Source organism: Eucalyptus grandis, chromosome 2 (genome assembly GCF_016545825.1).
Source record: "Eucalyptus grandis isolate ANBG69807.140 chromosome 2, ASM1654582v1, whole genome shotgun sequence".
Taxonomy (NCBI): domain Eukaryota; kingdom Viridiplantae; phylum Streptophyta; class Magnoliopsida; order Myrtales; family Myrtaceae; genus Eucalyptus; species Eucalyptus grandis.
In genome coordinates this window covers 45,887,496-45,906,071 of record NC_052613.1, presented here as the reverse complement: position 1 = coordinate 45,906,071, position 18,576 = coordinate 45,887,496, and the positions used below count along the sequence as shown (strand labels likewise).

The 18,576-nt window shown below is 39.0% G+C and overlaps 1 protein-coding gene and 1 pseudogene across 1 annotated transcript; both read right to left on the bottom strand.

Annotated features, from left to right (window-relative positions):
* Positions 1–247: 247 nt before the first annotated feature.
* LOC104429835 lies at positions 248–10,185 on the bottom strand (annotated as a pseudogene).
* A 7,279-nt stretch (positions 10,186–17,464) lies between these two features.
* On the bottom strand, positions 17,465–18,300 carry LOC104439214. Its single transcript, XM_039307148.1, has one exon. The coding sequence runs from the start codon at positions 18,071–18,073 to the stop codon at positions 17,465–17,467; it is 609 nt and encodes a 202-aa protein (XP_039163082.1). The 5' UTR covers positions 18,074–18,300.
* Between the last annotated feature and the right edge of the window lie 276 nt (positions 18,301–18,576).

Below are 18,576 nucleotides of genomic sequence, written 5' to 3'. Positions count from 1 at the left end.
GAAACAAGGGGTCATCAGACTTGACAACATTCGAATCCTTTTCATCTTCTTCTCTGCCGCTGAAGAGGAAGGGTCGATTTCAAGATTTAAGAGCGATCGTGATAATGGTTTTCAAGGTTGAAGCAGGACAACGATCGAATCATTTTCTCTACCTCGTTAATTTCGGTTTTTACCTCCTGGGATCGCACTTATAACATGACAATTGATAGATTCACGCTTCTCCGCTTCCTTCTTCCCACTCGGCTCCTTATGATTCTTCAAAACTCTCTGGTTCTTCTTCGATTATTTCATTCTCAGAGTTCAGGCTTTGCTCTGATTCTGGTTCTGGTTGAGCAGGTCCAGGAGTTTCTTGATGATTTTCACCGTTGCGGTGTATGACAAAGTAGTCTTCAATTCTTACTGTTTTTAATGGGTCCTTTAAGGGATCTGCGGACCTCCACATACTAGGATGGTCCCTAAGGTGGCTGCTCCTCTCTGGCTGATTTGGTTCATCCCGCCAATCAAGAGCCAGATCCCAATCCTTTGGAACCTGCATTACAAGGTGAAAGAATAAGAAAACCTCATAATAAGCTCAAGATTTGGTATGCAAAGATAAGTCACCATTGTTGGGAACAGTTATACAAGTTGAGCAGGACAGCGCCGTAAGATCTGGAAACAAATGATGCATCTAATGTTTGGACCAAAAAAACTCCTTGAATTGGGCAAAACTTGGGTTCAGATAGACTTTTGAACTTTGGAAGTTTCCCCTTACTTGTCTAGGGCCTACAGACAGCTTCGATGACCTTACTGGATCCAAATCTCTGTCATCATCGTTCCATTTATCTTTCCACATCATATTTTTCAGTCAAACATCCAGAATCGATTCTGCGTATAATTTCTGTTGTCCAAATATCCTTCCTAATGCAAGTTTGTCTAACGACCACTTCCCATGCCGACAATTTCTACAGCCCTAGTTGAAATATTAGTAACAGGGACATCATTAAATTAGAGAACACAAATGATTCTGACAAACACTGCTGCCGGTTTAAGGTTTTTACAGCAGAATCCTAAGATACATCTGGCTTTTACAAGGTAGACAACGTATCATATCTGCTCTTGAATTATTTCAGCGTTCAATAGGGAGCAACACATATTTAACAGACCTTATCACAGAATCTGACTGAGCAAGTGATGCGTATGTTACAACGACTCGTCCCCAAGACAACGCACATAAGTCAAAACTCTTCCAGATATATCTAACAAGCCACAACACTGAATCCCAAAAGACGCTAATATTTCATATCTAAGAAACCAGTACAACATGAGATGACTTCACAACTCAGTGCACTAAGTCAAAATCTTAGAACCTTTTCGTTCCTGCTGATGTTTCCCTTGATGAAGCACATTCTTTACAAATGTCTAATAAACAGAAGCAAAGATTAAAACCTTCGACTTGTCCTTAATTAACTACAAGTACTTTAAATTAAAAATCGACAAGATGCTGGTAGGGAAGCCGTTAAGCTACAGAAAATCATTAAATTTTCCTCCAGTGTTTGATTTAAGACAATGGTGCATGTAATATAAAAGTAGTGCAATATATTAAACAATATAAACAATAGCAATAGTGCAAGATACCCTGCAAATTGTGCTGCTTCAATTCCAGAATATATTATGATGACCTTAGGCCTTCTATAGAAATGTTCACAAAGAAATCATATTGCTTAAAATATCAATGACAGAGTAAAGAATATGCTGATGGTATTTTATATTGCTAGGGACCAAAGCAATATTACTTAAAATTCCAGAATATACTGTCAATGTGACTAAAGCAACAATAGTTCTGACCAATTACCTCATCAACCGCTAGGGTATAAACTTCAAGATCACCTTTCTTGTTTATGCGGAATCGTGTAAACCCTTTGTAATCAGCAACTCGAAGTGAGGAGAAGGCCTCGTCATAGTGTAAATGAAGCCAGTTAACGCAAATGTATAAATAGCTTCCAAAAACTTGAGAGACAACTGGAGTGGAAAAGACCCAGAAATAGACAAACACAGAAGCATAATATATTGCAACAACGCCACGCGACAATGATTCCATTCGGTTCTGGCAGATGTCTGTCCGTGATACAGCCATGACCTAGTAATTTTCAATCCAAAAAAGTCACATTCTAGACAAGATATGCAACTTGAGATACCCATACTCAAAAAACGGCACCCTGAAATAATAAAAATGATACAAACCTCCGGGACATCAAAGGCAGACATGAGATATTTGATGCAAGCAGGATAAAGACCGAATGTCCATTGTTCCATACGAACTCGAAGGCCCGTAGGATCTGGAAAGTACTCACACTCCACTGTTCGGTACCACTGGTACAATGAGTGATAATCTAAGATACAAATCTGCGTCAGCATCTCAGACACTTAAGTGAATGCTTACTTAGCCAACACAAGGACATGACTCCCAAGCTCAAGAAAAAGGAATGGTCCAACGTGCCACAAGAGGAAAATTCATGAAGTTATATCAATCAATCCGACATCAGAGACGCTCACTTCTCCATTGTGTGAAAGCAGACAATCAAATCAGGCACCCAGTGATCCATGCAACATTGACATCTGAGTCATGCCACCTTCAAAAGTACATATGAATGACAAGAGTGCCAAAGAATTACACGTACAGCAGAATGCTTGAAAACTAACCTGAAGTCGCCAAAAATTTATGCCTGATGCAGGCCTCTAAACCGAGTTCCATCAGTAGCACAAGCATTATAACAGAAGTCAAGTGCGCAGAAAAGTGAAGCAAACCCATCATCACTCGTTTCTTCCGCGACACTTTTGGTGCAAATGCTATTAATGCAATAAGAAATAGCAAAGCACCTGCTAGCGACACATAAGACTGTTCCAGCAAGTACTTCAAAGTAGCCCATACAGTGACAGAAAAGCTCCTCAAATGACCAGATACAGAGTCATCTTGTAAAATTTGATCGAGGTCACACTGCGAAGGAAGGCCAAGAATAAGGCAATTGCTCAAACATATTAACATAATAATCAATAAGCAGGAGGATAAGTAGGCTCCATGCTATTTGCTTATCTTTGGAACTTGAATTATCTCCTGGGAACTTTAATAGCTTAAAAGGGATTCACAATGGAGAGTTAAGTAAAATGAAGACACCCAGCTTCTGATGGATTGGATTAATAAATAATGGATATGGTAAGTGCTAAGTGCTAAAGTGACATGATACCAGTCTACCGAGAATCTGAATGCAACACTCAAATTTAGCTAAAGGCATACTCACTTGTGGGAACATAGAAAAAGCCAGTACAAAGTAGATAATACCACCAATAATATCAAACTGCCAGTTTTTCTCCCGAAATTTCCAGATATTTCGCAAAGCAATCTGCAAAGAAACCAGATAAAAGTAAGATTTTCGACTACAGTTCTACACTCATTGATCAAAAAAGCTAGGTCCGTCTTGTCATATACCTTGCTAGAATCTTCAAAGGATGGAAAAGAAGCCTCGGTCTCATAAGTAGCTCCACAATATTCCTTGAAGTTGCCAAATACGTGGGTTGGATGTAAAAATGCCCCGCCACAGCCATTCACCAGTAGATGTTCCACATAAGCTGACGTATTCTTAGGTACACTATGACGCATATAATGGTGCAAGTCCCCAGCAATTTGAAGTTTACATCTCCCCTTCAAATAATCACGTATAAATGAGAGAAATTCTTTCCAGATTCATCGGAGGATTTCTTTCTATTTCTCTTTCCAGAATTGTTAGAGGAATTCTTTCCAGTAACATCATTCGAGTACCAATCAAGAAGCCACTTAGGTGCATGCGTAAGTATGATCACAGAGTCGTTACCCTCAACTTGCATTGAATGTGGAATTAGACAGTTGTAGATGTCATATTTTAATAAAAAGTTTGTTTACTAGCTTAAGCACCTCAAAAAAAGTTCGAATCCGTACTTTAGTGTGAGTAAGAGGTGTATCTAGAGGTACCAGAAACATGAAGAAAACATCATAATTTATTGTAAAATATATAAGTTGCTAGGAGTAGCATAGGATATGAAATAAATTCTAATGATAAATGAGTTATGATTCATTTAAGGATATAGTTAACATTATCATGAATGCACATCATTGCTCATGTGCTCAGATTAGCTGTGACATAGATGAGAAATCATAAAATCTATAGTTAAAAGAGTATGATCCTCTCGGCAAATTACTAGCAGAAAAATACTTGTCCAACAAGTAAACAACCTTTCGAACAAAAAAATAAAGAAAAAGAAAATGTAAACAACCCAACAGCAAATCAGACTACAGGCCAAATAGCAAATAATTCACTGCTGGAAAATCTCTAGAAAGATCCCAAAGAGTGATACGGACAATTGGTCACGTGTCCAATGCAGGGTCCCTCAACTCAAAAAGTTCCCTCATCCGTTTTTTTTTTTTCTTTTCTTTTGGCACCTCTATCGAAGATTGATAAAATCTGCAAAAAAATTAAGGAAGTACCTCTTTGTTTACCAGCTCCGAGAAGAATTTAAATTGGTACACATCAATATCTTCATGGAGTGCCAGATCAAGGCCAAACACCCACCAATTTTTCGGTAGTCGCAAAGCAAAATAACTCTTTTTTTGAGGCATAAACCTCCACCTAACCAACTGTTATGGCATATGTACCTCGTGAAAGTATGAAGTCCATCAAACCAATCTGCAAAACCACATAAAGATGATTTTGAGGTAACCATCACATTTTCATGGCACCGCTGGTTTAGAAACTTCTAATGATAAAACAAAGGGAAAATTATCAAAATAATTCTAAATCTATTGTAATTTTTCAATTAAATCTTAAATTATTTTTTATCAATTCACTCATAAACCTTTTACAATTATACAAATTCAGTCCAACCAGTTAAATTTAGCTAGCCAACACTAATGTGGATGTTGGTCGGCGCAAGCCACTTGGCCAATGGTGACGTGCCATTTTTAATTTTTTTTTTTAATTTTCTCTCTCCCCCCTCCTTCCTTCTTCCCCCAATCAGTTGCCGAACCTCGGCAGCTGACCAAAGGTGTTGGCTGGCAAGGCTCACCCCCATCCGCCATTGGCGAGGGCGAGCCTCGCCAAATTGAAGATGAGGTCCTATCGTTGGCCGAGGCCTCACTAGATTTGGCAAGGCTCAACCTCACCTAGCAACGGCATTGCTCGGCCTCACCATGGCTGGGCAAGGTCGAGCTCATCCTACGATAGCAAGGCCTCACCCACCTAGGGCGAGGCCACCCAAATGGATTTGAATTAGCCTAATAAAAATGCCATTGGCCATGGATCTAGTGAGAGCCTCGCCATCACAGGGCAAGGCCCTCGCTCAACCATGGCGAGGCCAAGCAGCACCGTTGTTGGGCGAGGTTCGCCCTCGCCAATGATCGGTGGGGGCAAGCCTCGCCGGTCAACACCTTGCCCTTGCTCAGCCATGGCGAGGTCGAGCAACACCATCATTGGGTGAGGTTTGCCCTCGCTAGTGATCGGTGGGGGTGAGCCTCGCCAGCCAACACCTCGGCTAGTTGCCGAGGTCCGACAATCGGTTGGGAGAAGGAGGAAGGAAGGAAGGAGGGAAAGAGAGAGAGAGAGAGAGAGAGAGAGAGAAAATAAATAAATAATATATATAAAATATATATTATATTTTAAAATGACACGTCAATGTTGGCCAACATCCACGTTAGCCTTGGCTAACCAAATTTAGCTGAATGGACTAAATTGACATAACTACAAAGGTTTATGACTGGATTGGTTAAAAAAAAGGTTTATGACCAAATTGGAAAAATTGCAATAGGTTTAGGATTGTTTTGGTAATTTTCTCATAAAACAAAAAAGGACATGGGTTCAGCACAAAGTAATGGTGACAATTTCAAATATGATACGAGGTGATCTCCAAGAGCCAGACAAATAACTTAAGCAAGGTTCAGGATGAAACCACTACTAACCATGATTTCCAGGAATTATGAAAGCCCGGGGTCCATCAGAGAACTCAAGTGGAATCTCAGGCTTGTCCACAGCGATCTGCTCTGATTCGTACCAAGTTGGAGGAGGCTGAAGAGCACACATAAAAGGACGAAAGAATCTGTATTCGTAATTGTCTGGAGTCGGATTTGGATATCTACAAAGGAAGCATAATATTTTGCTTGAGTGGGAGATCGAACATTTCTAGAAAACGATGCACTTATACAAGCAAATGATGCCTAATCCTCTGTTCAGCATGCTTCTTTTAAAATCAAACCAGCTGACACTTCCTTTCATACTCTGCAACCAATATGATCCAATAAAAAATGTATTGTTTAACACTAGCCGAAATGAAAGAAAACGAGTGAAGGAGATTAGTCTGAACTTACAATTTTAATAATTTCTTAAAATTCGAATAATATTTTTAAATTTCATGGGAAAGTAAGAATCGCTTCCAGGTTTTCTTAAGTCAAAACAAACCGACCCTGAGGTAATCAAATCACACTCCCGAAGTGGCAAATGAGAGTCTCAAGCTCGATGAACACAACGTATATCTGGAAGCGTAATGGTACAATAAAGGCAAGTTAAGCCAATTGATATGTTCCTCCTCAAGAAAAGTAGATGCAGAACAGTCAGTCTAAATAGAACAACATATAAAATAGACCAGAAGAAGTTCAAATGCAAAATTTAGCCAACCAAAATGTGTTTGGTACTGTTTCATTTTCTACTTACCATGAGCATTGGACCCACTAATTTTATATGACTAATGGTCTTAAATACTATATAAGAACCATCAGTCATTAACTCTACATGCTCCGGTTCATGCAGGAGATACAATAAAATGACAGCAAGAAAATTACTTAAACTGATGCAAATTGTCGTGCTGTAGAATAGAAAAATGCGTGATTGACTTACGCAAGATCGCCCCCTATAAGAAGCAAGTTCCCTCGTTGTAAGTGATGGTTCCCAGGTGGCAAGGGAAGCTCTGAATCACTACTGGTCTCCACATTAAGTTCAGGCTGAGCCAGTAGCCGTGCAATGCAGTAAGAAGAGTTCCAACCATCACCAGTATCAGCAACGGAATCAAACCAAAAATCTTCTTTATCCCTGGAGTGGTCATACAAAAAATCCCGTCGAACTCCGTGTTCGGCTTTGCTCACTGCTGCCTGATGAATTAAAAAATGATGAGATGATGCAGCCGCTGCATTTTTTATGCACACATGGTTCAGTACTTAAACAACACCAAAATGCTTAATTTAATTAGAGAACGCAAAAGGTTATTCACACCGATTACATTTATGCTATAGCGACGATAAATTGATTTGATAAAAAGATGGAGAGACTGCAAATAAAATGATGGAAAATAAACATTGACAATCGAAGTTTGCAAACAGCAACTTTAGATCATTTGTCAGCACAAATTACTCATTCAATCTTTAAACTATCTAAACGGCTTTTCTTCCTTTTCTTTTGAGTGTGTGTGTGTTCGGTTAGTAAATGATTTGATAACCTAAGCTATACTTGATGCTGTGTTTGTGATGCAAAGGTTTCATAATATTCCTTTTGTTAAGATCCAACAAGGAAAAACTGTGAAGAAAAATCTATTGAAGTCATTTCCAGGTCAACTATCTTCTTAGAGAGATCAATGGGCTGATACAGAGAGACGTGAACTGCATTTCGGAGGGAAATTTCCGAGAAAACGGGGTACATCATGAATTAAGTACATGGAGTTTAGAAAAATCGGAACTTAACCTGCATCATGCGACTGTCAAAGCGGCCAAGAAAGACCGTTACTGACACTATGAGGTCAAAAACCGTCTTAAAAAGATCAGCTGAAGTTCTGCAGTACACAACAACTGTATGAGTAAAAGACACTCCAAGATCCCCTGAAAAATGGGCAAGAAAAGGAGAAAGAGGAGGGAAAACGTATACCCAGAATACCAAGGAACCATGTCCAAAAATTCTGATTTCATTTCCTCTAACGTATACCCAGAATACCAAGGAACCAAGTTCAACAAATCTGGTCTCATTTGCTCTTCTTCTTCAACCAGTAAAGGTCTCATTTGCCGATAAATGGTGGTGAGCCTTCAACCTAAAGGTCTCGTTATAAAAATTCTAACGATAAAATTCTAATGAATTAAGTTGCAACCTCCGCAGACTGGTGAAAAAGTGATGACGAGGTCATCTATAAGCACAAGACCGTTTTACTTTTCTACTGCCGGAGTTTTCAACTGCATTATCACAAAGAACTCCAACAAATAGTCGTCCATCATATTCATGCTACTGACTTTATCAAGGTACTGTTCTTAATTGGCTAATCAAAACACTTATAGTGAAAACTATTGCACTATAACGAGAATAAGAAGGAGAATCCATCACAAAACTTTGTCCAAGACAAGGCAGCAAAGTTTTGTTAGCTATTAAATTGCCAGAGGTGTTAAAATAGGTCAATGAGAAATTATTGGCGATGGTAAAAAAAATAATAATTTATTCTGAAAAAATCAAATAACAAATAATTATATCTTATTATGGGGTCCATTCTTTTAAAAATTTATAATTCACAAGCAAACTATTCTCATAATGGGTCAAAGACTGTTATTACTAAGCTTGTCACTCTCTCACTGCCACCTCCTCCGCTACTGTCCAAAGCTCTCCTAAGAGATTGTGAGAGAACCGCTAGGAGACCTGTGGCTAGTCTTTCAAGTCTTTAGAGTATTTTCAAATCTTACAAGAGCAGAAATTTCATCAAACTTCTAGCACCGGGAGAACTAATAGGAGATTATATTCTAGTAGCTTGATTCCTCAAGGCTCAAATGTTGTAGTAATTTCTTATTTATAAAAGATTTTCTAATGTTGTATTTAATATTACTTTTTTTTTTTCAATGTGCTATTTTTCATATTTAAGGAGAAAAATTGCTAGAAATTGGAGCTCAAATTGAATTTAGTATGGATCCAAGTTCAAGTTGGGTCAAATAGTATCGAATTGGGTATGGATCTCTAAAATTGCATCACATAAAAATGAGTGGGGTGAATGGGATCGAATTGGATCGGACATATTTTCAACCTACCAAATCTGAACCGACCTATCAAAGACAAACAAATTGTCACTCACCCGGTTGACCTTTCCAGAAGATAATCGGCAATATAAAGGCCTGCGAAGGTTGCCCATAACGAGTGTAAGGAAGAAATTTCATCAGAACCCTGCAACGAACAAGAAAGCGATATTAAAGTAGCCATGACATATGATCAATGCAGAAAGCGTTCATTTTGTACCTGCCCGAACATGACCCACTTCGACCAGAATGGATAATCATTAGCAGACCCAACCGGAGCAAACCAACACGAGCAAATCTCGTCCTTAAACTCATTCATCCGCAGGAGTTTCGAGATCAATGTGTCCTTTCTTCTTTCTTCCCAAAAGAGAACCAGCCATAACATTTTCCCTCAAACGGCGTTTGCTTCAAATAAGCACGGTTCCCGCAGTGACTAAAAATCCACAGCAGGCAATGCTTAGAACCTGGACATAACGGAAGATGCATTATACTAAAAACCACAAGAAAAAGCCTATGTTGTATAATCTTCAAAGAAATGGATCCTCATAACTAACCGTGCTCCTGTAGAAGGTTCCACAGCTCTGGTCTTCTCCTCGCCTCTGGAGATACAAGCCCGATATGCGAAAGACCAATCAATATTATGTGGAAGAAAGCAAGGAATATAGATAGAGGAGCCATAAATTGTCAAATATAAAGACAAATTCATCCTCAAATCCTCTCCTATTGACTGAGAACTGGGAAAATGATACAGAGTCGCCGCAGACATCCACGCAATGTGCCTGTGAAAGCAAGCATTTCCCTCAAAGACACTTAAAACAGCTATTAATGCACTCAAAGATCACAAAGCAAGCCCCCATTTAATAGCAAAAACAATCATTTAGGTAGGCTTGCGATTGAATTAGTGCTCACCATCTGCTAAAGTTCAAATAACTGGGCTTAATGGGATTCTCGACTAACGGAGACGAAAAGAAGAAGAAGATACCAAGCAGGCAAGCCCACATAGACCACCAGTCGATGCTCTTATTCAACACCAGAGCGTGCATATCATCCCAATATATGAAGGATAGGGAACCGACAACCGCAGCTATTATAGCGTACATCGAATGATGCATCGGAGGAGTCCATATTCGCCCCAGCACGTCAAGGAGACCCATGGACTGCTTCGCAGACCCACACTCGCGGTCCTCAGCCCGTCCCTTGTCACTTCAAGAACTTCGATGACGAAGAAATGAAGAGATGGCTGTATGCAGAGAGAGAGAGAGAGAGAGAGGAAGGAACAACTGAAATAGGGGAAAGAGAGAAGTCAAAGGTTGCATGTGTGAAAAACCGCATAAATTGGGAATGGTGTGTGAAGGAATAACTGAGGCAGGGCAGAGAGAAGTCAACGAGTGCATGTGCGAAACACTCCCTGAAATGAGAATGGTCTGAGAAGGAACAACCGAAACAGGGGAGAGAGAAGAGTCAACTCGTGCATGTACGAGAATATTAAATAAACTCAATCATAAGGAAGTTTACTGCGAAAGGGGAGGAGATAGGCTTAACATGTGAAATTTGAGTTCGAATGTGTCCTTCACTGTAACACCAAAGAAAAACTCAAAAAACTGTTGAACTTACAAGCAAATCAAAATGAGAGAAGACCCAAAAGGAGTGTCAAACTCATTTATTATTATGTTTCTTATGTTACAACAAGATTTTGAGTTTGTCAATTGATTTTATAGAACAAAGATATGTTCCCATATATAACAAGTATTATGAGTCTCAATAATCTGGAGGGTTTGTGGTTTAATATGATTTAATATAGACTATATTTAATATAAAAATAGTTTCAGTGTCAAAGTAAAAATATAATGATGGATACATGGGTTCTATATTGTTTTTATCAAGACCAACGATAAGAAGAAAGATTAAAGTTTAGTGTTTCGGTTTGGATCTCTATTGGTGGCTCTAATGCCACTTATGGAAGTGCATGGCAAAAATCCAATAACTTTCTCCAATATCTTCACTCAAGAAGATTACTAGAGAGAGCGAAAATTTAGGCCCAAGTGAACTTAGTTTTTTTTTTTTTGGATGAAAAAGTGAACTTAGTTGACTTAAAGGGTCAAGTAGGAAATGTCTCGACCGGAATCTCCACCTTGTTGCATGTGAGGACTACAACAGCACCACCTACCTTCATCCTTGATTACCATAGAGGGGAAATAGTTAAAGACCATGTTATTACTCAATTGACTTGATTTGATTATATCTTACAATTAATAGGCTTTTTATGCCCAAACAATATCTATATATGTAAAGAGAGAGAATGAAGTCATCTAATTTGTAGTTACCTAAATCTAATGAGGAAATTAGATACCTTAGAAAATACCGAAATATCTAATTATATCCCTATTATCTAATAATACCTCTAGTGATATTCGTGATAGCATATTATCTAATATTCATGAACATACGCCACACGATGCTCTCTCTAACTTCTCGACGAGAGTGTGCATGCCATGGGGAAGATACGAAGAACAGCCGACCGAAGCTAGAGCAATCGTGGCGTGCCTCCAGTTGCTGCGAATTGCCCAATAGAAAACGCGAGTGCGAGTGACGTCAGCTTCGAGAATTTTGATGACGGAGAGAGAGAGAGGAATGCGCACAGCTAGCGAGCGTCGAAAAAGTAAACGCGCGCATGCGCGAGAAACCGCATTGAATGTGAGCACGTGCGTAAGGAACAGCATCGGTATATTCTCTTCGCACCTTTGCAACATATTCTATGCGTTCTTCTCGCCAACGTTTTAATTATTGATTGATGACTGATGATCGGTCAATCTGACCGAAATAAACTCAATCACGAGGAAGTTCATCGGGCAAGGGACAATAGATTTTTCAAAAATGAGATATTGAGTTCAAATATCACCTTCACCGTGACATCTTCATAAAAATTTAAGGAAAATTATTTCTTTCTTGCTAGAAGAGGAAAGCGTTTCCACCCATTTTAAGTTTGTTTTTTTCGGTCCATCAAAAACGTTTTTTATAGATCAATTAATTTCCTGTTATCTAAACATTAGAAAGTTGGAAAATAATTTTCCGAAAATAGTTTGCTTTTTAAATAAACGGACCCTAAGATTGCCTTTTTTCTCCACTCCACCCTTTCTTCTTTTTTGCGACCGCAATGTGTGTGCATCATTTCTAGTTCTTATAAACTTTTCATGTATATGTCAAATAAAAATTAACCCAATACAACTCGATAAATTGTAATGCTTGAAAGAATGGGGCTTTCACTTCGTAGTCCGTAAACTTTCTTATTTGTCTGTAGTTTCAGACTTTAACTAATTTGCATCTCCATTCTTGCACATGACCTCATTTTGAGAGGGTGCAAATGTGGGCTTTTCATGGGCTAGCCCAAAAACTGGCAAGTTTATTAGTTAATTAGGCCCACCCAATGCAAGTGCTCCGCTCAAAACCAACAACATAAACGAGCAGCGTCTCGTTCAAAAAAAAAAACGAGCAGCGTCAATAATATCCTATCCAGACACAAAAATTCGGGTATTTTCAATTCGATTTTAATTCCAATTCGGATGGTAAGTAAAAACAAAAAAATGGGTACATTGACATTTCGGTTCGGTTTGCAAAACAACCTGAGACCCCATAATTGTTGTAAGGAAGAAAGCAAGGAGAACGTTAATCTGAAAACTCATGACATGAAGAAAACAAAGGATGTCTTCGAAGTCACCAAAATATCCGATCTCAACCATATCGATCTCTCCACATCCAATGTCCACCAATCCGTCGCTCTACTCAACCAGGTCCTCAATCGCTCTTCTTCTTCTTTGCCTTTTTTTTTTTTTTTTTTTTTTCGGTTTTTGTGTTAGAAATTCTGCATGAGGCGCAACGTCGGTGAGTGCAACGTCGGCGATTAATTCCTAGTTCGATATCATTTTGCATGCGTATAGGCGTGCTTGGGTTGCAGGTTCTTCTACGTGTAAACCACGGAATAAGCCGGGAGTACAAGATGAGGTTTTCGAGCAGAGCAAGTGGTTTATCAATTTGCCGATGAGCGAGAAGATGAAGCTCCTGAGCAACAAGAAGCGTCGAGGCTACACTCCCTGAGAACGAGTTAAAAGGGTACGCTCCGGCATGGAAAAAGGTTATAATTTCTCCAAAACTCTAGCGGTCTAAGAGTTAATAATAATACGATAGCTCACAACCTCCGCATCTAGTTCGACCACGGGCTTTTTGAGCCTTGATCGACAGGGCAACATTGTGCTAAGTGTCTTGTTAACTACGCAATAAGAAAAAAAAAATTCTCAATTTGCTAATTACGCTTAATTCAAGAGAGGGATCTCATCAAAATGATGAACTGTTCTTCCTTTGGTATATAACAATTTCCTCGGGTGTACTTGTTAACGAAATCCTTTTGTTAAACTACTGACAAGTGTTATAAATGTTTTTAGAGTGATTGATAATGCTACCGCAAAACTATATGAAGTATTAAGGCAAGGGCTCTTGTACTCAAATTTATCTGGCACAAATTTGCTCTCAAATCGATTTGGGAATTGTTTTATCTGCTCGGAATGTTTCAGAGACCAATAAAGAGCTTATAGAGACAGATATATACGTTCAGCATATTTACTCACAATTCGATTATTAGTCTAAGGACCCAATTGTTTAAAAAAAAAAAAAGAATTCAGAGGCTAATGGTATCGTTACCCTTTTAAGTAAAAACTACATGTGCTTATTGATATTATAAACAAACGCGCAGTATTATATTCCAACTTTATTCGATTTCCAAAATTTGGATTTTGAGTTCGAGTCGAGCGCAAGCATAAACCTAAGTTTACTTCTAAACCCGGTGGTGGTCATATTTGAGACATCAAGCTCGATCGAGTTTGAATGGAGAATTGGTTCCCTACTATACTCTTTTTGTCAACAATGGCGATGGGCACTAGCAAATAAAACAGGGGGCAGACAGAAAAAAACAACTAAAAAGATAGTCACGCATCGGCAAACATCAAATGAACGGTTAGAAATAGAAAAATAAAAATCAATCGTACGAGAAGGTAACATCAACTTGTCACTAATTATAATTTTAAAACTTAGATGAGACATGATGTGCACAATTTGGTACGAGGCAATCACGATAGCACAACGCTTAAAGAGAAAAGATTATAAATGACACCTCAACACGCTTTGTAGAGAAAGGCAGATTTGCAAATCTTATCTGCTTATTATTATAAATCAACTTGTTCGTATGGGCGCTCTTTAAATTTAATTTTACTTCTCTTTTGAATCTCAATTTTTATTGAATATCTCAATACATTTTAAACGAAGCCAATCAATCATAAACTTAATGTATGGATGTCAAAATCAAATCTTAGACATTTCATCGAAATTGCTGATGTGGTAATGTGCCATATAGGATGGCCAGTGATAACTGGATCATCATCTTAACGAAAATTAATCAAAATGATTATATTGAAATTTCAAGTAAAGGTTTAGAATTAAACTAATAAAATTAAAAGTTTAAAATTAAATTGGCATATGTATATTAGGTTTATTTATTAATTACCATAAAGAACTATGGTATATCTCGAAATCAAACGCTTCATTACATACATTTTATATGTTGTTTGATGTCCCCAATTCTTGTTCCACGATTTAAAATCTTACACTCTACTTGCTAGCTTACGTTGCCCACAGCTATGTGGAAAATAATGCACTATTGAATAAACTATTCCAATAAAAAGTCCTCTATTATTTGAGGTACAGTATCTGAATATTTAATATGCTCGTGATTGCAAATTTGTTTTTGTGCTGGTTGCAACAAATTGCTGCCATAAAAAAATAAGCCTAGGCACTCTACGATAAGCCAAAAGGAAACCTAGTTATAATGCACCCTCGTGTTTGTTTTTGTATTTTTTTTTCCCCCACCGCCATTCATTTTCTTGCATTATACATTAAAGGTTTTCCCAAAAATCGTATCCTAGTATTATTTCGTGAAATTTTTCCTTACTAAATGTTTGACATTGTAAAGCCCAACCTACAAGCACAAGAAGAAGACAGTAAATTTTAAAATCAAATTTCATATTTTATTGCCTTTTAGTACAACCGTCGAATTGCATTCCAGTTAGTTTTTGCACATCTCAACGACCCAAACTTTTACTTTTATAGTGCTCTCAACAAAACTTGAACTAAAATCCACAAGACGTGGAGCACAATACACATTGTACATTTGATGTTCTAACTCATTAAATGCAAATAATTCTAAATTTTGGACTGTTCGTTTTGATTTTATGGTTGCATTTCACCTTGTCTTACCTATTTAGGCGGCTTCCTCCTCATAACACGCACATGTATATAATATTTATATAAAATAGCTAACAACAATGCCAATCATAAAACCTTTTTAATATGTAAAATCTTCCTTAAATTTTGAGCTATTGCAACTAGATCCCTAAAATTCTGTCCCATGTGCAACGTCATTTCCGCAATTTCCATCGATTGAACTGGATTCTTAAAACTATCTCAATTCAATGTCTTGTACCTATCAACTAGGGTTAATGAAAATTTACTGAAATGTTTATATAAGTAAAAAAAGAAGTTAGCTCTCCTCCCCTCACCTGGGGCGCCACCAGTGACCATCCTCGTCGCCGTCGTCCTCCGATTAGTCCCATCTCTGGTCTCTCTCCGGCACTCCACCGGTGAAGGTTGACCCAGCCGACCTTAGCTTCCCCTTCGCCGATCAAGCCATCTATTGAGCGCTATAGAGTAAAATCTAGATGCTCTGGCATCCTCAAAGCGTTATTCCCCAAGCTTCCCCAGCTATCGTGAACCACAAGATACTCAAGGGATAATTACCAAAAAAATACTAAATCTTTTTATATGAATATCAATTCAGTTATAAACATTTTAATTTAGCCAACTTAATCCTAAAACTTTGGATGATTTGCTAATATAGTTCTTCTTGTCAATTTGGCCACAAATTATTGATGTGGATAATTTTTACAATTTAAAATAAAAAATCAATTTTTTATTATTATTTATTATTGTGACCAGTGAGGGCTTACAAACCCTCGTCGGCAACGGGCAAGATGAGCCTAGTCCAAATCTGCATGGACTTGTTAGCTCTTGCCAACAACAATGACAAAATAAACAAAATAAAAGTTCAAAAAAATTTATAAGAAATTACAATAAAGCGCCGATGTGTCTCAAAAGATGGCCAACATCTATATCAGCGATCTTCAACCAAAATTAATCAGAAATGATGTATTGGTATATAATTGAAAGGAAAATTTTAACACCGAATTGAAATACATATGATAGGTTTTGGAATTTTTTGATAATTGATCCCTAGGCAGCCGTTACATAGGTGGGAGGTACTAGGTGTGTACGCCTTCTCCCTAGCTGAGACACGCATTGGTGACGATGCAATCGACACCTTCTCTCTTTATATGAGAAAATATTGGGTGGTCCGGACCACCACGTCAACGTGGTCCCCGGCCACTCACGAGGCGCCATTTGGAGGGATGGGCCCCACTTGGCGTCGTCTGCCTTCTTCCCCTCTCCCGACGCCCTCTCTCCTCTCTGCTCCTCGACTCAGGCTTCTTTCTCTCTCCTCTCTCTTTTTAGGACGCAAAATCAAATGCTAGCCCTACATTATAGGTCAAAATTCAGCAGGAAGGTGCTTGAACTCCAGAATTGGAATGGGAGGACATAAGTGGGTTTTATGCTTACCGCGTCTTCTCCCGACAAGAAACGCTCCTTTTCGTCCCTCGGAGCCAAGACCCCGCCTTCACTTCCTCCCCGTGTTAAATTTCTCGCCGTCGCATTTGAGTCTTGCTTCACCTTGAATTTGTAGATAGGAAGAGCATTGATGGATTCTGAGGTGGCTCCTCTTGTCTACGAAAAGTCTTCTTGGATGCCCAGAACAGACATTATGCAAGGTAGGCAGCAACAAATTGTTGCACATAGTATAAAAGGCATGGCATATCCAATACAGCTTAAAGTTAGAAATACTATACATAACCTGCAAAAGGGCCACAACACATATATTTCATCAAGCACAGCAATTACATGTATAGACAGAACATAACAGTGTCCCTATAAATTGGTACCTATACAGTTTGAGCATCGGAAGGTGAAGAGTGACCTCCAAAAATCCACACATTGCCAACAACAAACCATACAGCAAAAAAGCAGTCTAAGGCCATCTTGAAATGGTCCACCAGCCCACTAATTCTGCAAAAACGAAATTAGCTGTTGATTCCATCTATCATAGATTGTACGAGACTAGGTTATTCTCAATGATGCCAATAATCCCACAACGTGCAAATTGAAATTCAATTTGAATAGATGAGAAGCAATCATCATCCATGAGCAGCATAAGAAACGATTGAACTTTACCGTGAACTCGGAGTGTGCGCAATTTGGCCATTCCATGATGCCGATTCTTCAATGTTGATTGCCCTCATCTCGTGGACTGTGTGACGAGATAGCTATATAAGATCTAGGCTCGATTGACCATGCCATGAGAAGTCCCTCAATGGGATTGACTGGACTGATCACTACCACGGTTGCCAAATGATAGCACCAGTAAAGAATAGGCAGCATTGCCGCATAACCTACAACCCATGCAAATAGTGGAGCCTCTGGATTTTCATGTCTTGACAATGACAAAACCCCTATGGATGCTATAATTTGACCCTCGGTGACAACTAACTCCACCAAAATCCATAGTCCAGAATTCAATGGACTTGTTCGATGCTGGTGGTAATCATCACTCCTTCTCATGCTAGAGGAATTCACAGAGTTCAATCTGTTTGATGAATTTACAGTTGTTTGATCCGCAGGAGCTGGCATGCTAGGCGAAAGTCCATCCTCATTCTCTATCAAGTCTACCCTGCGTTGCTGATCACCATGAGATGCTGTCAAGGAGGCGTCCCCATTTCTCTCTACATCAATCACGTGCTGATGACCACTACTACTCTCCACTTGTTCCATTAGCAAAGGATACCGATCTATCTGACTATCTCTATGTCGTTCGGGAGCTCCAACATCCATCTAAGTCGACCGAAAGACAAACCTATATGGCAGGAGTGTCCAACATTGTAAGTTAAAAGTCACGAGCTTCCTGTCTTATTGAACTTGCTCCAATGAATAATAGCTCCAAAAACATATGAAAATTTTATCGTCCTGACACTTGACATTCGGCAAACGTCGACAAATAAACCGATCGTCAAGCTTCTCTTCTAAGAATCCTCTAGAATAGGAGCAATAGATATCATTATTATCATTACCACGAGATCATTAAACTCAGGAAACAGCAATCAAAGAAGAACAACGAAATTGCAGACCGCGTCAAGCGTGCTCTCAATCTGCGCCTTCAGGAATCGGGCCGGTGCGCGTTCCGACTTCCTCAACCAGTAGTGCCCGACCATGCGGCCCTCGTCTGGGCCAGGTTTGCGATCACGCCCTTCCCCAGCTCCTCCATCGCCTTGAACGCGGCCTGGAACCGAGGCTCTATCTCCTCCACGAACTCGTCCGTGAACCCGATTCAGGCTCAC

Coding starts and splice junctions, on each gene's coding strand:
- LOC104439214 (XM_039307148.1), bottom strand. CDS start 18,073: ATGGATGTTGGAGCTCCCGAACGACATAGAGATAGTCAGATAGATCGG.